This window comes from Chrysochloris asiatica, unplaced genomic scaffold (assembly GCF_000296735.1).
Source record: "Chrysochloris asiatica unplaced genomic scaffold, ChrAsi1.0 scaffold00115, whole genome shotgun sequence".
NCBI lineage: Eukaryota > Metazoa > Chordata > Mammalia > Afrosoricida > Chrysochloridae > Chrysochloris > Chrysochloris asiatica.
In genome coordinates, this window is record NW_006408633.1 from 3,806,427 (window position 1) to 3,829,177 (window position 22,751).

Below are 22,751 nucleotides of genomic sequence, written 5' to 3' on the forward strand. Positions count from 1 at the left end.
CAGAACTAAGACCCTCAGTCACCCTTCAGGTCTGGAACTGAACTCATGCCTGTGGCTCAATTTCCAGCCAGGTAGTAAAAGGGCAGGGGGAACAGCTCACCATGGAATGGTCAGCCATTCGAGATCAAAAAGATAGCATTTACCTAGGGATAAAAATCAGAAGGTTTGAGAAGGTAGATGGAATGGAAACAAAAATCACAAGGAAGTTGGAACTGATGTTACACGGAAGGGATTGCAATCATTGAAATATTGAATGTAAAACTAATGATCTGCTCTGTAAACCTTCACTCAATTCACAAAGTTTTTTTTTAAAGTAAAAGGAGACCATATGACTATTCTACTCTGTCATATGGGGTTGCAGGAGTCATAATCAATCAATAGAATCCATTGACAACAATCAACATGGAGCCACTTCTCCAGGCTTTCCTTCTGCAGAGCCCCTGGGTGAATTGAAAATGTCAACTGTTAGGATAGCAGCCACTCACAAATCACCTGTGCCACCAGGTCTCCTTCCCTAACTGCTAGTGGCACTGAGAATCTTTTCCTATTTGAGTATTCGATGAACTACCTGTTCATTTCCTTTCCCCGTTTTTCCATTGGGTTATTTCCTGTTCTTATCAGACTATAGTTTCTTTTACAAGGAGAACGGGTACCACAGTGGGTTAAGTGCTAGGCTGGTGCTCCGAGGGAGAAAGAGGAGGCTGTCTGCTTCCATCAAGATTTAGTCTCAGAAACCCTGAGTTCTACTCTGACCTGTAGGGTCAGTCCCCGAGTCAGAATCTGCTTGACAGCAGTGGGTTTAGTTTTAGTTTCTTTTACATTCGAGATTTGTACTCTGTATTTTGTGCCTTAGTTCTCCAGTGCTACGAACAGATATACCAGTGGGGAGCTTTAACGAACAGAAATCGATTCCCTCAGTTTAGGAGGCTAGAAGTCTGAATTCAGGGCACCACCTCTAGAAGACTTTCTCTCTGTTGGCTCAGAGGAAGGTCTCTTCGGCTTCTGTTTCCTGGTTCCTTGGAGATCTCCATGTAGCTTGACATCAATCTACCCCCAGTCTCTGCCTGCTTGTTTAATCTCTTTTAGCTCTCAAAAGAGGTTGGCTCAGGGGACTTTGAAAGCTTTTGGAAACATTCCATCATCTTTTAATTCCATTTTTCCAGGAATCTTTGGACACTCCTCCCCTACACCCTACATGAACCCAGCCTCATTAGCATAATAAAATAACCCTTTCTCAAATGGAATTCTAACCCAGGTATTATTGTTAAGTAATCTCTAGTGGGCTTAGATTTACAGTGACCCCAGGGTTTCAGAGGAGCCATGGGCCAGGCATAGAGGTTAGGATTTGCAACACAGATTTCTGGGGGGATACAAACATCATGTGTTATATTTTTTTCTCAGATTATCTTTTGCCTCTTACTTATTTACAGTGGCTGCAAAACTTGTAAAAATTCATTATAATAGTAATATTAATTCATTTATGCTTTTGAAGTTTCCCTGCAAGTCCAAGAGCCCTAGAAGTGTATTAATGTGTAAGAGTCAGACAGGTGCATCCTTGAGCCTGTAATCACTGACATGTTTCATTTCCTAAGTAAGCAATAGTAGGTTTCAGAAAGGTTTGATTGCAAGTAAAATACAACCAGAGATGGCTGAAATGGCTTCCTTGGTCTTCCTGCTATTCTTCCTCAGCCTCCTCACAGTGAGCAGTGACTGAGGCAATTTTCCCACACTGCAGATCTCTAAGGTTTAGAATTGGAAGCACTTCCAGCCCATCGCACATCTGTAAAATTGTCTTGGAAGCCAAATTGGAAAACATGTTTCTCAATACATTTTGTATCAATACAGGCCTCTTACACAAGGTCATGGAGTCCTTACGTGGACTCCGTGCACAAAAATCCTCACCACTGGACCAATAAATAACATCATGATAAATGGAATAAAAGACTGAAGTTGTTAAAGACTTCGTTTTTATTGTATCCAAAATCAACACACATAGAAACTGCAGTCAAGAAATCAAACAATGTACTGCATTAGGCAAATCTGCTATACAACACCTCTTAAAGTGTCCAAAAGCAAAGATGCCAGTTTGAGAAACAAAATGCACCTGACCCAAGCTATGGTATTTTCAATAGCTTCATATGCATGTGAAAGTTGGACAATGAATAAAGGAAGACTGTAGAATTGATGCATATGCATTATGGTCTTGGAGGAGATTAAAAGTTCCATGGACACTAGAAGAACCAACAAATCTGTGTTGGAAGAGTACAGCCAGAATGCTCCTTAAAAGTCAAGATGGCGAGACTTCATCTCTCTGTTGTCTTCATTGTTGTTAATTGCTATCAAGTTGTATCCGACTCATAGTGACCCTGTATGGGGTTTCTAAAGTGGTGGATATAGAACTGCTAACCTTTGGCCAGCAGTCCAGTGCTTCTATCTTACAGTGCAACATGTCATCTTTGCTAACTCAGTATCTATTTAATTATTGAAGACAATAAGTACATATATAATAATAAACATCAATTTGCCTCTTGAAGGATACCTGGAAAGGAATAAAACTTCATGAATCCTTTTTTTTTTTTTAAGACACTATTATCAAAAGCAATTAGTTAACTCATTTGGGTGCTAGCCAAAAGACAGGAGGTTTGAGTCTACCCAAGAGAAACCTTTTTGATGGACTTCCAAAAAACTAGCCATTGAAAATTTTATGTATATTCTGCTATGTATATTCTCACCAACAAAATGAAATCAATTCTATATATGTAAAGCCTTATGGAGCACCATTCTACTTCAACACACCCGTAGTCACCATGAGGTGAAATCAACTCAACAGCAACTGGGGAAAAGAATCACCCTTAAAGTATCTATACCCTGACTCAAGTTTCCCTTATAAAAATGTATACTAAATGTGTATCAGGGAAAAGTGTTTGTCCTTTTGTGACTCTTATTTCACTTAGTGTAAGATGATGTGTATTTTGAAAGTATTCCGGAAAGGGTAATTCATGGTTAGACGTTGGGTTTAGAATCTGCTGTGTACCGTATGCAACTCTAGGACTGTGGCCACTTCCAAACTGACGATTCAGTGCAGAGAACTGAGGCTATTTCCTGTTGTGTTTGCAGGTAAAAAGGGGTCACTATGGAGTTCAAAGGACAGAACTATTACCTGGTGACCGGGACAACCTGGCCATTCAGACTCGTGGTGGACCAGAGAAGCATGAAGTAACTGGCTGGGTGCTGGTGAGTACTAAGAGCTCGCAAGGTCTTCATTCTGAGATTCGTCAGATGTACCCAATAGCTGTTCTTCCCCTCCCTTTGGAATGGCCTTCCCATAGGGCTGAAGCTCCTCTTTCAGCGAGAACTAAAGGTTTTTCCTCCCCATAAGATTTCAAAGCAAAATCCTCACAAGCAACTAAATGACTGTTGATTAATATATCATTATTTTATTTGACCTTTGGTACTCACAGGTACTCATAAATGGTGCTTAGATCTTATGCCCCACACCAAGATTTCCCTCAAACTGCTATGTGCACCTATCCAGCTGTTAACCTATGCAACATGATTAAAAGTTTTAACATTTTCTGAGTCTGAATAGTCCAGACAGACCAAATATGAAAGCCACATCTAAGTGTCTTAGCATGAAAAGTTGCATTATGACTTCTGCTATATCTTAAGAAACTTATAAAATAATGGCCTACTTGAAAATACTGGAAAAATACCAGAAGAGACCAGCAGGAAAGAGCTAAAAATTCTTTCTCTTCATAGGTATCGCCTCTGAGTAAAGACGATGCTGGAGAATACGAGTGCCATGCATCCAATTCCCAAGGACAGGCTTCAGCATCAGCAAAAATTACAGTGGTTGATGCCTTACATGAAATACCAGGGAAAAAAGGTATAATAAATCCCACAGCCATTTAAAAATGACTACTAACACTTTTGCATTTGGAGACCTGGCGTGACGCTGCAGAATAAGCACTAAACTGCTAACTGCAAGTTCAGTGGTTCAAACCTGCCAGCCACTCCTTGGAAACCCTGCACAGGGTTGCTTTGGGTCAGAACCAACTCAACAGCACTTAACAAGAGTGCTTTTGCTTAGAATCGAACCAAGTCTGAAAGTAGCAAGCATAGCAATCCACAGCATTATGAAGTATGCCACTGGACGGAGAAACAGGGCTCCAGGAGAACATTCAGATAGATGATGTAATGCTATTTTTATGACTTAGATGCTTTTACTTTCTCTTACACTTCAGATTCAAAGTGCAAACTTGACTGGAATGGAGTATACTCCCCATAACTATCCATCTATATGGCATCTTCCCTTTATGTTATGACTATTATATTCAATTCCCATTTAAAAGGAAGTGACTTTGAGCAATTCTGGTCCTTCACTCTGGGTTTTTCATAAAGGAAAAAAACCCAGAGCATACTGACAAGTACTCACTTCTGCACTGCCTCCACTTTACTGCTAAAAGCTCCCTCTTACACTCACTTCTTGACAATGTCCTAGCAGTACGACTTTACATTCACATAGTTCTAGTAAACTGGTGTCTGAATTGGTTTTCACTTAACGCAGAATCAGAAGCATTTCTCAGACCATCCCAGTGTGAGGATCACTAAACTGTGGTATGAAAGGAAATGTCGTGTAAAGATGTGTTTGGTAAGATTCTCAGGATGCGTAAAGCCAGATGAAACAAGCAAGATAAAGCAGTAACTGAGAGGCAAGTCACATCTCATCTTGAACAAGCTGGATCTCAACATGGCTGTTGGTGAAAGTGTTCCTCTAGTTTTTATATAGCAAAACTGCTAAAAGACAGAAATGTGACAGAGAAGAAAAACACAAATATTTTCCACTAACCGAGAGTAATAGAAAAGTAGTATGACTGCACCCTGTCAAAGGTGGAAAAATCGCAGGACCTGGAAAAACAAGGCAGTTCCGTCTAGTTCTGGCTCTCACAGGTTTCACTGAAGAATACAGCCCACGTGTTACACATAGTACAGCCGAATGGTCTTCCACATTCCAAATCACAAAGCTCAAATTGTAGAGCACTCTAGCATAGCATCCCTACAGTTACTCAATTATCCATTAACATCACTGGTTTGGGAACAGAAAACCACTTGAAAATTAATAACTCAACCAAGTCCACTGAAGTAACTGATTTTTAACTTTCTCTTTTTAAACAGGTGAAGGTGCTGAGCTGTAAGCCTGCAGAATGTATCATCTACATCACTTAAAGTAGTCATGGGTAACCACAACCCCGTTCTTAATCCAGTCCACTAACACTTTCATTATACTCACTGCTTTTACACAGAAAATTACAAAACAGAGATAACACAAGACTATCTACAAAAATTTACTGTTTATTTACAAAAACAAAGGAAGAAAATCATGCCTAACATAAAAACAAATAAAATGCTTTTTCTCACAATGTAGCAATATTGTTTTTTTTAAATAAAAAGCAACAATGTATCACAGAAATGAGACATATAAGAATTTACAAGTATCTTGCTGAGACTTTTTTTTAAAGAGCTAAACACTCATCATTCTTGGTGCGATGCTCATTGACATGAGTTCCTGAAACAACAGCTTGCATGCATATGGCATCCGAACCAAGGAAATCTGAAAAGAAAGACAAGATGGTCATTAGCAGAGCTGTCCTGAAGGGATCCTACTTCTCTACCTAAAATAGGCTACAGACAGGTTCTGTAGAGAAAGAGTTAATGAGTGGGCTGCTAACACTCATCCTGCCACCTTAACGAATGGTTCTTTCTCTGAACAGTCTTTGGTACTTTACCCTTTCTGCTAGGCGTAAACTTCATTCCTCCTTCTCAAGCGAAAGGTTTAAGGAATACTTGCTGTTTAAAAACTCCTATGTAGGTCTTCGAGGCCTGGTGTGGGGCTGTGGGTTAATGAGCCAGACTGCAATGCCGTTTGAACTACAAGGCCAGCAGTTCAAGCTCACCAGCTGCTCCAATGGAAACCCTAAACAGGGCAGCTAAGGGTCAGAACCGGACTCAGTGGTACTTAACAACAACAACACATAAGTCTTACTGTTTCTAAAAGATCTGAAGACACCCCCCACCCCCCCAAAAAAATCTACAACCATTTGTCACCAGTTGATTCTAGCTCATAGTGACCCTTCTAGAGGGTCACTAGAACTTTCCTCATAAAGTTTCCAAGGTTTACAGAAGTAGAATACCGCATTTTTCTCCTACACAGTGGCTGATAGGTTCAAACTGCCAACCTTTCGGTTACCAGCCAAGTGCGTAACCACTGTGCCACTGGACAGTCTGCTTCCGTGGAGAAGAGAACCGTGGAAAACCCTTGGGGCAGCTCCACTCTTTCCTGTAGGGTCACTAGGAGTCAGAATCAACTCAACAGCAGTGGGTACAAGATGAAGAGCTTAGAGAACGGACCACACTAAAGTTTAAACAGAATTTTCGAATAATCAACTTATTCTGTTCTTTTTCCCTCATGTAAAACTAAGAACCTCTGAGAAGGGTGATCTCAAAATTGTAAAAATGCCATTCTGTTTCACCATACCAAACCTGATGGTCAGGCCAACATAGTCGGAGCCTAAAGAAGTACCAACTGCCAGTGAGGGCCACACACACCTGGGTTTTATTGCGACAGCCCCTGCATTCATACGTGTGGGTCCTGGTGTTAGCGATGGCCATTATTCCACAGAGATTGCAAACATGAACCTGATACGGATCTGATGCCTCAAACAACCGTTCTCGTAAAAACTGGGCTGCTCCATGGGCAATCTGACAATCTCTTTCCATTTCTCCAAAACGCAGGCCACCATCACTGTTAAGGGAAAAAACAGATTATTTGGCGATTATTGTCTATTATAAAAATCACCTGAACTAAACGCATAGGTTAAGCTCATACTAGTCAAGAAGAATTAGATGGTTAGGAACACCAAGGTTAACTGGCATAACATAGTTCACAAAGACAGTGTTATACATCTTACTTTGGTGAGTTGTAACTGGTGTCTTAAAAGCTTGTGAGTTACCACCTAAGGAGTGCATCTATAGGTCTCTCCTTGTCTGGAGTGAAGAACACTGAAGAAAATCAAAGCTGCATGGCAACAGTTAGTCTAATGGACTAATGGATCACATGAGCATCAATGATGCCCAGATACCATGACCAACTGCTTCGAGAGGGATCGGATAGAGTGGGATAAAAATGTGGATGATAACATCTTAATTTAATAAAAGCCAGGCTTACTGGTTGGAGGGAGACTGTTAGAAACCCCAAGACTATGGTCCTTAGACACCCTTCAGGTCTAGAACTGAACTCACCCCCATGAATCAACTTTCTGCCAAAAAATAGAGGAACAAGAACACTACGAGGTACATGCTCAGAATAAGCAATCATTTGAGACCAAAAGTACAGCAATTACCCACAGATAATTTCCAGAAGAGGAATGGAAATGGTAAATGGAGAGGTAGTGGGGTAAGTGAAGTCATATTGTGGAGGTTGCAGTTAATGACATAAAACAAAAACTCTACCAACTATTCACTGGAGAACTGATGTGCTTGTAAATCTTCATCCAATTCACAATAAAGAGTTTTTAAAAATGGGTGGAAAGATAATCAGGATCTAATTTTTATACCCTAGCATCCTATACATAGTGAGGAGGAATGAAGTTTAACAACTAACTAAAGTGCATTGAAGTCCTGGTGTGGTGCTGTGGGCTAATGCGTCAGACTGCAAATTCACCTGAACTGCAAGGTTGGTGGTTCAAGCTCACCAGCTGCTCTTTGGAAACCCTATACAAAGTCGCTATGCATCACAATCAACTTAACAGCACGTAACAACAACAAAGTGCATTAGAAGATCCTCATATGCAACAGAATCTCAATTATAACATATAATTTTTCTCATAAAAAACAATTTAGTGCAGAGTAGAGGCTCATTATGCTAGTATTTAGCTTACTAGAATTCAACTCTACACTTAAAATGAATAATCAATCAACCCATCTACATAGAGCAACAACTCCTGAAAGGAATCATGTTAGAAGACGCTGAGTAGTGGGGGGAAAATGGAACAAAACTCAAAATCATAAAAAACAAAGTTTACTGGTCAGATAGACTGGGGGTACCCGAAGACTACTGCCCTTAGTCCACCCTTAAAGTGTGGAGCTGAACTTACCCTCATGGCACAATTCTCAGCAAGCAACAGATGGATCTACATGGGGAACAGCAACACTAGTCAGGTATGCACACCATAGGATGGTTAACCATTTGGGATCAAATGGGCAACATTTGCCCAAAGATTAGACGGGTTGAGAAAGAAGAATAAATAGAAGCAAAAAACACTGGAAGAGGGGCTACAACGTGCCCAGTGAAGGAGGCTTCCTGTGGAGCCTCTGCATTACATAAGACCATCAGTGGAATCCTGAACCCCATCCAGAATCTTCAGAGGTGGGAAATTCCCACTTGAAAAGACAAACAGACCAGCCTGGAGCAGCTAGAAGAACAGAAGATACTTCTTGAAAGAAAGACTGACAGGAAAAGTACAAAACAATATAGGCAGACCAACTGATTACTACAAGAACAAGCAAGTTGCTCGCCCAGGAGACATCAAGGCAAGTGGTCAGGTCCCCGCAGCGCAAACCCGCTTCCAAGACTAAGACTCAATGGGAATATATGCTCTGATTGGTGACCACGTTTGTCACTGATAATGGCAAGTGAGGGAAAAACAGCAATGAAGCTGCAAGCTAAGCCCTATAACGTTCAATAGACTCCTGTGAACCCGGCTGGAGACCTGGTTGGCCAGCAGTGTGGCAAGACCTGGGGACTCTTGGGCCCAGAGTCAGTGACACAGCCACAGAGGACTAGAGTGGAGAGTGAAGTGTGTAGCTGATAAGAAGAGAGGGCATATGCACAAGAACACCCACACTTGCAGGTAATACCCACTTGACCTGGATGATCAGAACTCAAGTAGAATAAAGAAGAAGAAAAGAAGAGTAATCTGATACAATTTGATGAACTTGACCTACACCTATGGATGCAGTAGCTCAAAAGACGGAACATATCTTTACAGCAAGGATCACTGCCACCCCCCCTCCATATAGACAGGGATTGGCAACTTGGACATTGGCTACCCAAAATGGGGCGGGGCTACAAAGGCAAGAAGTGACTGGCTTACAAGCTTTCAAGAGGGAACCTAGATCCAGAGGGCAGGGAGGAAGGTAGAATCTCCACTGAGGAGTATCCAATATGACTAGGCAGGGCTGATGAAATGAAATGCAGATAGGTCTTTTGTGATACAATAGTGAATAACTGTTATCAGGACTGATAGTGAGGGATGGAAATGAAAGGTAGACGTTTTTGTAGGAAGGAGGGGAGTGATTAACTTTTCTGTCTAGGAGCGGAGGTACCTGGGACCATCAAGGGAGAAGAGCAGAGAGCAGGACCCTACCCAGAGAAACAGTGATGCCTGAGATGGAGACAGAGATGATGACGTGGAGAGATGGAGCAGCTGAGGACTTCAGACCCAGAGAGGGAGAGGGGCTGTGTGCTGATGACCAGGGGGCAGGTTTGCAGGGTATACCCTTTGGTTGGTTGATGATGCATGGAGGGGACTGTAACCATGGCAATGAAACGATATAATGTTCTCCCATGTAAACGATCACATTATTCACAATAAAACATTAATAATATATATACATTCATTATAAAAATGCTAGAGAGTTTTTGTATGGATTAAATTAAATAATTGGATTTTTTTTTTTTTTTTTTTTTTTTTAATGTTGACAACAGCCTAAATGCCCATCAATGGAAGATAAAACAAACTTTGGTACATACACACAATAGAATACTATGCAACACTGAAGAATAGCCATGAATCTGCAAAACACCTCACAACATAGATGAACCTGGAGGATATTATGCTGTGTAAAATCAGACAACCACAAATGAACAAATATTATATGAGTTCATTATATCAGTTCTGACTCACAGCAACCCTGTATAGGGTTTCCAAGGAGTAGCTGGTGAGTTTGAACCACCAACCTTGTGGTTCACAGTCCAGTGCTTATCCTATAGCACCGCATGAGTATACAGAGGGCAAAACAACTAAAATGTCTTAGATATTATCAAACATCTTAAGGTAACGAGTTGCTGGGCTTGGGGACTCAGAACTACAGTCTCAGGGAATTATGGTCAATTGGCATAACATAGTCCACAAAGACAATGTTCTATATACATCCTACTTTGAGGAGTAGCATCTGGGATCTTAAAAGCTCACGAGCAGCCATCTAAGGTACAGCTAGCTATTGGTCTCTCCATGTGCAGAAGAAAAAAGAATGAAGAGAACTGAAGACGCTTCTAATCCATTAGTTCAATGGAACATCAGTGTCCATGACTGAGACTAGAAAAACTAGATGGTGCCTGGCTTCCACTATCAACTGCTCTAAAAGGGATCACATTAGAAGGACCTGGATAGAGTAGGAGACACTGTGGAACAAATCTCAAAATTATAAATGTAAAAAACAAAAACAAAAAACACTGGGCCTACTAGTCAGAAAAAGACTGAAAGAACCTGAGACTACGGCCCTCAACCATCCTTCAAGTCTAGAAAGAACTCATCCTCGTGGCCCAATTCTCAGCCAAGCAGTAAATAGGTATCTAGAGGAGAAAACAACACTAGTAAGGTATGCTCACCATGGAAGGGGTCAGTCATTCAAAACCAAAAGGGCCACATTTACCTAAAGACAAAGTTGAGAAGGGATGGAAAGGAGGGTGGAATGGAAACAGGAATCATAGGGAGGAAGTGAGATCATTGTTGCTACATGGAGGGGATTGCAATCATTGAAACTTAACAAAATGCATGGTTTAATGTAAAACTGATGATCTTGCCTGAAAACTATCATTCAATTTACAACAAAAAGTTAAAAAAAAAAAAAAACCACATGCTAATTTATGTTATTATACAATAGATTTACTTGTGTTATTTCATAATAGTCGAAATTTTCTGTTTTAATTTTTAACATGATAAATACCAATAAGTCACATAAACAAAAGCTCTTTGGGGCCCTGAGATCAAAAAATTTGAGAACTTCTCATTTATAAATATATACTGAAATACTTACAGAAGTACACGATGTCTGGGCTTTGCTTTAAAATAACCTGAGGTCATCGAGAGGGAGGAGATAGGTAAAGCCAAGTCATTATACCATACTCTATTTTGTATGTGTTTGACATTTTCCATAATGAAAGGCTAAATGATGATGCAACTCTTACCGAGATCGACCTTCCATGGGCTGTCTATTAAGGATCTGAATAGGGCCTCTAGCACGAGAATGAATTTTATCATCCACCATATGCTTCAAACGCTGGTAATAAGTGGGGCCAATAAAAATTTGTGATGTGATTTTTCGACCAGTGAACCCATTGTACAGGACCTAAAACAGACACAAGTCTTAAAACCACAGCTTCAAAAATAGAAAGCAAGTTCAAAGATACGTGTAAAGACGGTATGATTCCATTTACAAAATAACCTCAACAGGCACACTCACTTACAGTGTCAGAAGTCAAGGTAGTGATTGCTGAGAGAGATTGCTAAGGAGAAGGGGCCACATTACAAGGCTCCAGGTCTACAGAGTTCTGGTCATTACTTTCTGGAGCTGGGTACCAGTCACACAAATATGCTCACTTTATGAAGAAGCATCCAACTTTTTATACATATATTGGGAGAAAGATAAGGCTTTCTGCTCTCGTAAAGATTTAATGCTTCAGAAGGCCTACATCGGGCCATGAGTCGAAAGCAACTTGATGGCAATTAACAGCAACAACATATAAGATCTGCACACATATATGAAGTATGTGTTATATACTTCAATAAAAAGTTACATTTATTTTTTAATGAAACTACAAACACATAAAAAACACAACAAATTAATAACGCAAGCACAAAGGCACCTCATTTCCTCGGAGATGGTAACCATACTCAGACAAAAGGTTAGAGATCTTCTGCACGTTCACCGCATCATTAAATGGAGTAGCGTCACCAATTTCACCCTTGTTAGCTGATACCTGTAACAAACAAAACTGTCCTTAAAATAGTGCTTTTTATCTCTCTTAAGCAGTCATATATCAATACAATTATATTCAACGGAAAAAAAAAAAAAAAAAAAAGTCCTTTCTATAAAAGGCAAGATTTTGAACTTGAAATCCATATATGGAAAGCTATGTAGCCTTACAGTTCATTTTATTAATATCTTACAGAAAATATTTATAACAAACTAATTTACTTAGAAAGAAAAGCAAGTCAATTATAATAAGCTTTCAAATGTGAAGCTGTAAATGGGACCAGGCACAAAAAGAGTAGTAAGTCTTCCAAATACTTCCAACAATTCACAGAAAATAACATTTTAACACCCTAAAAAACAAGTCATACAGGTTTTAGGTGGTAGTCATTCTAGTTTAACAAGATATTTAAAAACACTGAAAAATGCATATATAGGTGATAAAGTAATGTTCACAATGAACTGCCAATGAATTATTTCATCTAAGAGAAGAACTATTCAAAAGGATAACCATATATACGTATAGAGAGACTAGATGTCGTAAAATCTCAAACTATGATTTAGCCATAACATTACAATTTTCTAAAATAAAAGTCATAATCCTAACTAATTTGAAAGTATGGAAATTAATAAAAATCACACTTTTTCCAAAGTACCCAGGCTCAAAAATAAGATAAATCACCTATCATCTATTTTAAAGAAACACCAATTTGGAGCATGTATTTTTGAAGACAATCTCTTACCTTCCCTTGAAGACATTCAATCAAGTGACCAATAGTCATACGAGAAGGGATAGCATGGGGATTTATGATAATATCAGGGGTGATGCCTTCACAGGTAAAAGGCATATCCTGTAAGGAAAATCGTAGTAAGAAACAGAGAAATTTTAAGATTTCTGACTCTTAGCTGTGAAACCAAAAAACTAGAGCTGATCTCAAACTGAACTTTTGTATATTCTGAACTCTGCTCAGCATGGTATGTACATCTTGTAGCTATTCCAACCCTGAAGTCCTCATGTGGCACTGTAAGATAAGCACTAGACCGCAGATCGGTCTGAACTTCAAGACTGGTGGAATTCTACTCCTCAGAAACCCTATACAAGGTTTCTCTAAGTCAGAACTGACTTGAAGGCACTTAACAACAACAATACAGTTTAAAAGTCAAGCCTTTACCACCCTTGGAATCTTAAGTTAAAACAAACTTATTTAATAAAATGTTCAACAAAACTTTGAAATAACAATGAAGATGAAAAGACACCTACCTCTTGTCTATACTGAATACCACAAGTACCCTTTTGACCATGTCGACTAGCAAATTTGTCTCCAATTTGTGGAATTCTAACAGAGCGTACCTAAAGTCATATAAAAATAGATTAGCTGAAGTCTATGTGATTTACTACCTATAATTAGCCATGTGAACAAAACTATACTCACTCTTATTTTACAAAATTTATATCCTTCCTGGTTGAGAGTTACCATCACTTGGTCCACAATACCCGTCTCACTAGTTCTGAGGAAAGTGCTGCAGTCTCTCTTGGTATAGCGTCTATTAGTGCTCTCCAATTCATCTTCATTTTCAGGCAAGGTGACTGTTTTACCTATGATAACATCATCTCCTGATACACGAACCCCAGGAGCTATCAGACCATCATCATCTAGCTTGTCATAAATGGCATGCCGCATACCTACAAGGAAACACACAAGGAATTTTCTGAAATGGTATTACCATCTACAAAGATTCAAACCACAGTCATGAATCTGTCCCAAGTCACAGACAAGTCACAGGAATCTTTAACATTGCAAACACTGCTAGTTGACAATGTAAATCCCCTTATTCCAAAGACCATAACTACTCTGAATACTGTAGTACCAACCAGTGTGATGCTATAGGATCTGCACTGGACTGCTAACCACAAAGTTGGCAGTTCAAAACCACGAGCTGATCCTTGGAAACCCTAAGCAGCATTTGCTGTTAAGTCAGAACTGACTCGACAGCACTTAAAAACAACATAAAGAAGAATCGTTGGATTGAGTGTTAGATATCTAGGTTCTCCAGTAACAGACACTGCTTGGTGACTTTGGACAGTGTGCTACCAGCTTCTGATCTCTATACTGCATGAAAAGAGTATGTCCTTTGCACAAATCCATCCAAAGGAAAGCTAAATTTCCCATTATCTTAATTCCACTGGATATCAATCTTAATTACTACACAAAACCACCCACTAACAATGGAGCAACAGGAAAATGCCTAAGGAAAAAGAATACATTTTACTTCATACAAGACTATTTAGAGGCATATTTGCAGCACAGATACCCCACATTCTAGGAACATACTATCCACCCCACTCTATACATATTTAAGTGTCTGTGAAAATAAAAACTAGAAAGCAAAATAAGTGTATTTTCCAGAAGAAAAAGAAACATTATAGCCAAACAATTATTACAATCACATCACATACCAAGAAATCAATTGGGATGGGTGGAGGGACCAAAGAGGTCCCATACAAAGGTATAAGCTGAGGGACACAGCACAAGTGAGAATGACGCTCTGGCAGGTGTCTGATAAAATTATGGAACCTCTCTGGTTTCCTAAATATCCTACTCAATGAAGGACCTACTCAGAGGAAAGGGCTACAGCAACCCTCCTCCCCCGCACCCCCACAAATACAAATGCTTCCAACAAATACATATATATATACACATGTTGTTGTTACAGGTCATTGCATTGGTTACAATAGCAACCCTCTATAGGGTTTCCAGAGTCCTGCTTCAGTAACCATCACAATCTTAGAAACCCACTAGGGCAGTTCTACTCTGTCCTAGATCACTCACTATGAGTCAAATTCCACTCAATGGCTTGGATTTTTTTGATTAAGAATGATATGAAAACATACCCAACAGAGAAGAAAAAGAAAAAAGTATAACAAAGCCCAGCAAAAAAGTAAGAAAGCCATATAACATCATCTTTGATTTCCATAATTTAAATGTTAGTATCACTTACCCTGGCATGTTTCAGAACTAGGTTTCTCAAAAACTTCTTCTTGATCAAATCCTTTTTTAGACTCCTGTTCTTTGTAAGACCGGTAGAAAACAGACCTAAAAACACATGGTTCTAAAGATAATTTCTGTTTTCCTTTCATAAAAGAACTAAGAATATATCAATAATAATCATTTCACTGATATCTGGGAGACAATTTAAACCACAAGTCTGATACAAGGGTAACGATTAAGGATCAAAATTAATCCTAAATGCTATCACGTCAGCTACATACATGAGTGTTTGACCCATAATCTTGATAGAGGCTGGAATTACCCTAGTCCCTTTTGTAATAACCCCAGTATCTGCTTGAATTGTCCATTGCCAGTTTTTGATACTAAACTGCAAGCTCTACCCTTTGGATCCTAGAGCTGTCCTCTGACACTTCACAGGAAAGGAAAACAAAATCCATTTTGTTTTTTTAAACCCTTCTTCATATCCCAAAAATTTGAGATATGTTTGTCAATATTACACTAAAACTGAAGAACAGAAGAGAGTGTAAAAGGAAAACACTGCATAAATTTTATTAGTAGTTGTTATAAATCGGGCTATGAACCTTAAGGTCAGCAGTTTAAAACTACCAGCTGTCCCGCGGGAGAAAGATGAGGCTTTCTGCTCCCATAAATATTTACAGCCTCAGAAACCCTGTACAGGGTTCGCTACATGTTGGAATCAACTCGACAGCACTTAACAACAACAACAACATTATGGGTTCTAACATCATGGGAGTCCTGATGTGCTGCTACAGGTTAATGCACCAGATTACAAGGTCAATTTGAACCACAAGATCGGCGGTTCACGCTCACCAGCCACTCCTTGGAAACCATACACAGGGTCACTATGAGTTGGAAGACGGCACTTTTAATAAGTTCAAGGCTGTAATTTCATTTCTTCTTTAGATGTTTTTATATTATTTAAATGCAAACATGTATTTGCTTACAAAACACACAAAAAAGTGATCAAAACATTAGCCTCTGAAAAATCCTAAAATGCAAAAAACAGTGTTTCCAATTGTTTCTAGCGGTCTACCCTGGCTACTGCTTTCTGACCCAGGGCTTGATTTCATCACATCACACTCTATGTGGCATCCACACAACACAACAGCCACAGAGCTTCAAGAATGGAGGTAAATGAAATATCTAGGAATAAATGTAACCAGAGAAACAAAGGACTTATACAAAGAAAACTACAAAACACTACTACAAGAAACCAAAAGAGACTTACAAAAATGGAAAAATGGAGAGGGAGAGGGGTTGTGTGCTGATGACCGGGGGTGGGGTGGGATGGGGTGGGATGGGGTGGGGGTGGGGGTGGGGGTGGAGGACAGAGTTGCAGGGTATACCCTTTGGTTGGTTGATGATGCATGGAGGGGATTGTAACCATGGCAATGAAACGATATAGGACAGGATGAATGTAAAACTAATGTTCTCACATGTAAACTATCACATAATTCACAATAAAACATTAAAAATAAATATATTAATTAATTTAAAAAAAGAATGGAGGTGAAAGAATAAGTATTTGCTTTTTGATCAAAATGTCTTCTAGTCTGATATTTACGACCACTACAAAGTTTAAATACATACAAGTCAAACTCAATGCTAAAATAAAGAACTTTTTTTCTTGATCAAAAAAAGTTTGCCACTGTATGTATCCATGTTTTGACAAATTTCATTTAATAAACTAACCTGAAAAAGCCCCGGTCTACAGCTGAGCGATTCATGATAACAGAGTCTTCTTGATTATATCCAGTATATGATGCAATGGCCACAATTGAGTTGATACCTGAAGTGAATTTAAGAACGCACATTAAACTATCATCTGGAAAACAAATAAAAACTGCCCCTTCCTTTTAACCCAATTGCACTTCCTTATATGTGTTACAGATACTTGTCTTTTTTATCATGGTAACTGGCTACTCCCTCAGACAATTACTCAGCTGGCTAAATGCTTAATACAAACAAATCTTATGATTAACCATTCCCAATGAATTCATTCATTCTTACAATCAGTGATTATTCACGTAACTCATATTTATAAAGTGCCTCGCCAAACCAAGTTTCATGATCCTCACAGCAATCCTGTGCCATAAACAAGCTAGGCATTATTATTCTTACAAATCAGAGAGAACTAAATCTATCCATGATCCCAAAACTAGTAAGTGAAAACATCAAGCTCCAGCTCCTAGTCTCCTGGCTTTCTTTATGTTTGAACCTGGTACTCCCCCTTTTCCTCCTCCCAATTCTGCTTTGGTCCCAGGTGGTAACTTTATCCAAAGAGTCCGGGAAAGTCTGAGATCACAAGCTACACATAGCGAAAAACAAAAAGCTTTACAAAGATGTTTCTAATTGTTTTTCCTTCACTTAGAAGCCCAAACTCAAGAAGGAATATAGTGAAGAGGAAAGAACACAAGAAAAAAAGATGAGAAGAAAAAAAATCCTACTTCTAGTAAAAAGGAGCAAAGAATGTAAGAACATAAGCTTTGAAATTAGACTAGAGTTTAAAATTTGGCTTCACATATTTCTCATTGTGTACCCATGGGCAAGTAGCTTTACCTTTCTTATTGTGTTTCCACATCGGCAAAATGGAGATAACAACCCACCACTATTACTAATCAGTTTATATTTACTCTGTCATTATTAAACAATGGGCACCATGTCATAAGCTTTAACAGAATTTAAGCAATCACCATAACACTTTTATAAAATAGGTACTATTATAGTTCTCATTTTGTAAGTGAAAAAACATCACAAAATTATCATAATCTTAGAGATAACAGTAAAAGCACTTTGGACAGTGTTGTTTGCACAGATGAATACTCAATAATGAGCATTAACAACTTTGTTAAAAATACCTGTGGGCTCAAGGCCAACCACATCCCCTGCCATCAGGTAAATTCTGACTCAGAGGGACTCTGCAGGGCAGAGTAGAATTGCCCCATAAGGTGTTCAAGGCTGGGAACTTTACGGAAACAGATGGCTACATCTTTCTCCTGCAGAGAGCTAGTGGATTCAAACCAATAATATTTCAGTTAACCGTCGAGCACTTAACCACTGCACCACCAGGGCTCCTTCAAGGGCCATAAATGTGAAATATAGGAAGGCTTCAAAAAGTTTGCAGAAAAATGAAATTGAGCATAATAGAATTTTTCCATGGACTTTTTGAAGCCCCCTCACACAAGATTATAGCTCACCTGTCAGCCAAGTTCCGGAATACCTATTAGAATTTCTTTGCGCCACTTTTGCTTCATGTGCTTTGAGGCCTCAGGCTCAGCACTAAAGAGGCTCTAAAGTCCCTTGACCCATTTTTTAGGTCAAAGTTAACTTTTACCACAATACACACTGCTCACGAGGATTTATTGACCATAGTCCAACCTGGTGTTGTGCGGTGGGTTAATGCACTGGACTGCAAAGTTGGCTTGAACTGCAAGATCAACCAGTCAAGCTCACCAGGTACTCCTCAGAAACTAATGAACATATTTCATCAGGGGTCAGAATTAACTCTACGGCACTTAGCAACAACAACAGCACTAACAGAAACAGGATTTAAACCAACCAAAAAAGCACTCCTTACAACAATCTGATTGGTCTTTTCTCTTGGGTCTTAGAATGAGACACGCTGGCATGTTTGACAAAGTCAGGATCAAGAATTCAAACAGAATGGCCAAGAGATCGGTCACATCAGTAGACTGACTGCATGTTGGCCTATGTACAGGTTCCTCAGGAGCACAATTTGTTCTGCAATTTCCAGTCTTCACAGTGCAATCCATAGTTTGTTGTGTTCCACACAGTCAAAATCCTTTAGTCAATAATGCACAAGCATGTTTTTTGTATTCTCTGCTTTCTGGCAAGATTCATCTGACATTAGCAGTGCTTTTCCTCTTTCTATATCCTGTTCTGAATCAGGACTGAATTTCTGGCAGCTTGCTGTTGATGTACTGCTACAATAACTTTTAAATTATCTTCAGTACTTACACAGTTGTTGTTAAGTGCTGTCAAGTCAGTTCTGATTCATAGCAACCTTATGCACAAGAGTGAAACAATGTCTGCTCCTGAGCCATCTTCACAACTGGTGTTAGGTTTGAGCCTATTTTTGCTGCCACTGTTTCAATCCATCTTGTTGAGAGTATTCCTGTTTCTCACTGACCCTACACTTTACCAAGCATGATGTCCTTCTCCAAAGACTGGTACCTTCTTATAACATGTCTGATGTATGAAAAGGCAAAGTCTCTCTATCCTGACTTTGAGGAGCATTCTGGCTGTACTTCTTCCATTTATTTACACTGTAGTCATATTAACAGAGTCCTGGTGTGGTGCTGTGAGTTAATGCGCCAGACTGCAAAGCCATTTGAACTACAGGCTCGGTGGTTCAAGCTCACCAGTCAGTCGCTCCTTGGAAGCCCTATGCAGGGTTGCTATGCGTCGGAATCCATTCGATGGCACTTAACAACAATAAGTCATATTAATAACTATTGGCTGTTCCTAAAATAGATCTCATAACTTCCTGCTTTTATGGCCTTGCTCAAACCACCTCTCAGATGCAAATACCCTCTCCCTGACTTCACTCCAGTTTAAAATGGCACTTCTTGAATGGAAATACCTCTAGACTTCCCACAAGAATCTATCTTTCCTTCACTCTGCACTTCCAGAGAACTTATACCTCCATAATAAAATTTTCACATGCCCATCTTTTTGTTTGTGTCAGGTTTCCCACACTATAAATTCCTTAACCATAGGGGCTCTATCTTATGCATTTTTTTAACCTTTACAACACCCAAAAAAGTCTCTAAAGCATGTCAGGATTTTAAAAACTGCTGCACAACACTGAACATACCTGCTGGCAGCTCTCTGAATCGTAAATATTCCATAGACCGCGTGGTCACAAGTGGTTTTTGAGGATAATAGAGAACGTGGGCCAGTGTGTCCATTCGAACATGGAAGTTGGTGATATAGACTCCCATAGCCTGCTTACCCATAGCAGACTGGTATGTGTTCCTAGGAGACTAAAGGCAGAAATGAAAAGAGCAACCAATGTAAATTTAACTACCCCCAAAGAAAAGACTCCAGGATATTATAATAAACAGAAGTGTAACATAAAGTGATCATGTGAAATAATCAATTACAGCTTAAGAACAAAACTCAACAATATGTACGTCAAATGCTGATTCTGTACGTGTAAACAGCCCTATCTCATCATTAAAAGACTTTTCTCTTGGCAAGAAATTACTGATAACTCTGATTTTTATTTATCTCCCCAAAATTCCTCACAAATCAAATCAAAACAGTGCTACGAACCTGGTTATGATCAGGAAAGGGAATAATAGATGCACAGACACCAAGAATCATTGAAGGATGAATCTCACAATGTGTGTATGTGGAACAATAAGCTACTTCCTTCTCCTGTAAATCATCTGGCGTCATTGCAAGCATCACTGTCTCTTCTTCAAGGGTATCAATATATTCTACTACCCCACTGGCCACAAGATCCTGCCAACTGGAAAAAAAAGGATTGATTGCAGTCCCACATTTCCTGATTAACTACCTCAGCCTCCTAACTAATAGACTAGTCTTAACATGGATCCCCGATGGCACTATGAGATAAACATTGGGCTGCTACCTGCGATGTCAGCAGTTCAAACCCACCAGATGCTCTACTGGAGACAGATGAGGCTCTCTGCTCCTGTAAAACTTTACAGTCTCAGAAACCTTCTCTAAAGGGTCTTTATCAGTAGGAATTGACTCAATGGCATGGATTTAGTTTGGTTTTAGTCTTATATCTCTAGCACTGATATGGAAAGAGTTCCAAAATAGGTATATTACTGCTAATACTGGAAAAAGGAAGTTGCTGAATAATAAATATGAAGTATGGTCTCATAACAACTATTATTTTTGATTTAAAAAAAACTGTGTGTGATGGGTGAGTATATAACTATATAGAACAAAGTCTGGAAAATTATATGTCAAACTGTTAATAGTACTTACTTCTGAAGAGGCTAGTATGAATTGGTGGCTTTTACATATTCCTATTATATAATATAAGGAACTCTGGTAGCGTAGTGGTTACGAATCGGGCTGCGAACCTTAAGGTCAGCAGTTCGAAACTACCAGTTGCTCCGCGGGAGAAAGATGAGGCTTTCTACTCCCATAAAGATTTACACCCTTGGAAACCCTGTACAGGGTTGCTATGGGTTGGAACCGACTCAACGGCACTTAACAACAATAACAATTATATAATATACTGCTTGAGATGTTTTATAGTAAGAATGTACACATCCATATATTTCTAAAAATAAGATTAAGTAGTTCATTTTTTTACTAATTTCTTACTAGATTTTAAAAATCACCAAGACTTTTCATAACAAAACCCTACAAATCTCTTGATTGATAACAAAAATCAAGGTAAACAAGCACAAGTGCTAATGGATAGTTTCATTTAGGGATGATGAAAATGTTCTAGAATTACAGACAGTGGTGATGCAGCACAGCCTTGTTAGTGTAGTAACTACCACCGCAGGGAACACTCTCTAAAGGTATGAATTTTATGGTAGGTGAATTTGATCTCTTCTTTTTTAATGACCATATTTTTCTCACTCATGTTCTTACCTGTAGTTGTTGTATTCTCTCTCTTTCAATTGATCAATATGTCTCTTCTTCAAAAGCAGCTTTTGTTTTTCCACAATCAGAAGTGGTCTACAAATACGGCCTGCATCTGTATAGATACGAATCTCCCTTTCTCGAATATCTCTGATCATAGAAACCTACACATAAAAAGATAAGACAGTCTCATAAACTTTTATTTTCTCCATACCATTAAGGCTTAGTTAGAAATATAATAAAATTACTGATAAGTTTCTGGAGCAAACGGTTCTCATATAAGATGGACAAATCTTATCATTTGTCACTGTTCAACACACTAGAAACTTAGTTGCAATTTAAAATTTTCATAAAGGAAAAGTTCTAAAGTTAAGCAACAACTCGTTAATAATGTCATACAAGTGAATGTGAAATAAGGAAAGTAAGTTTTTTGATTAACGGAAACAATAGTTCATAATAATTTCTTATTTTGGTTCTTTGCTAATTATCTATACTTCACCTTGTAATCTTTCAGTAATCAAGCCCTGTTCAGCTTTGCCTTGACCATATTTTGCCAGTTTTAAAGCCTGACTTCTCACAATTACCTATCAGACCAAAATGGCTTGTAATTTGGCTCTCCAGTAGACACTAGCCAACTACATGTGACCACTGAGTATTTAAAATGTCTGATGAGATGTGCTTTAAATGTAAAATATACACTAAATTTCAAAGATAGTACCCAAAAAGATTACCTAGCTCATTAATATATTGGTTATTTAAAGTTATATTTTTTAATATCTCAGAGTAAATAAAATACATCAATAAAATTATTTCTATTTATTTTTACTTCTTTAATGTAGCTACTATAAAAAATTTGAGTTGCACATATGGCACATATTATATTTCTGCTGGACAGTGCTGGTCTAGAATACACAGTATTTCTAGAATATATTATCAAATACATTTTGGGAACTTTTACAATAAAGAACATAAGAATTAGTCAAAGCTCGTTAGAATTTTAAGTACCTAAGATGCTCTGGAAGGAGCTCTGATAGCATAGTGGTTATGAATTGGGCTGCGAACTGCCAAGGTCAGCAGTTCAAAACTACC

At 38.8% G+C, this 22,751-nt stretch overlaps 2 protein-coding genes across 3 annotated transcripts in view; one reads left to right on the forward strand and one right to left on the reverse strand.

Annotated features, from left to right (window-relative positions):
• IGFBP7 (insulin-like growth factor binding protein 7) overlaps positions 1–5,195 on the forward strand; it is a 113,972-nt gene extending 108,777 nt beyond the window's left edge. The window contains exons 3-5 of one of the 2 annotated variants that reach the window (XM_006868041.1): positions 3,118–3,234; positions 3,760–3,886; positions 5,176–5,195. In XM_006868041.1, coding sequence (XP_006868103.1) covers positions 3,118–3,234; positions 3,760–3,886; positions 5,176–5,195 — 264 coding nt within the window. Of the gene's footprint in view, positions 1–3,117; positions 3,235–3,759; positions 3,922–5,175 lie in introns of those variants that run through there. The other variant, XM_006868040.1, reaches the window with a different exon arrangement.
• Positions 5,196–5,521: 326 nt separating this feature from the next.
• Positions 5,522–22,751, reverse strand: part of POLR2B (polymerase (RNA) II (DNA directed) polypeptide B, 140kDa) — a 55,119-nt gene continuing 37,889 nt past the window's right edge. The window contains exons 11-22 of the mRNA XM_006868069.1: positions 21,672–21,826; positions 20,364–20,562; positions 19,903–20,071; positions 16,758–16,854; positions 15,034–15,128; positions 13,467–13,717; positions 13,295–13,384; positions 12,777–12,884; positions 11,927–12,040; positions 11,249–11,409; positions 6,607–6,802; positions 5,522–5,611 (exon numbers count right to left, since the gene is read on the reverse strand). Coding sequence (XP_006868131.1) covers positions 5,522–5,611; positions 6,607–6,802; positions 11,249–11,409; positions 11,927–12,040; positions 12,777–12,884; positions 13,295–13,384; positions 13,467–13,717; positions 15,034–15,128; positions 16,758–16,854; positions 19,903–20,071; positions 20,364–20,562; positions 21,672–21,826 — 1,725 coding nt within the window. The remainder of the gene's footprint in view (positions 5,612–6,606; positions 6,803–11,248; positions 11,410–11,926; positions 12,041–12,776; positions 12,885–13,294; positions 13,385–13,466; positions 13,718–15,033; positions 15,129–16,757; positions 16,855–19,902; positions 20,072–20,363; positions 20,563–21,671; positions 21,827–22,751) is intronic.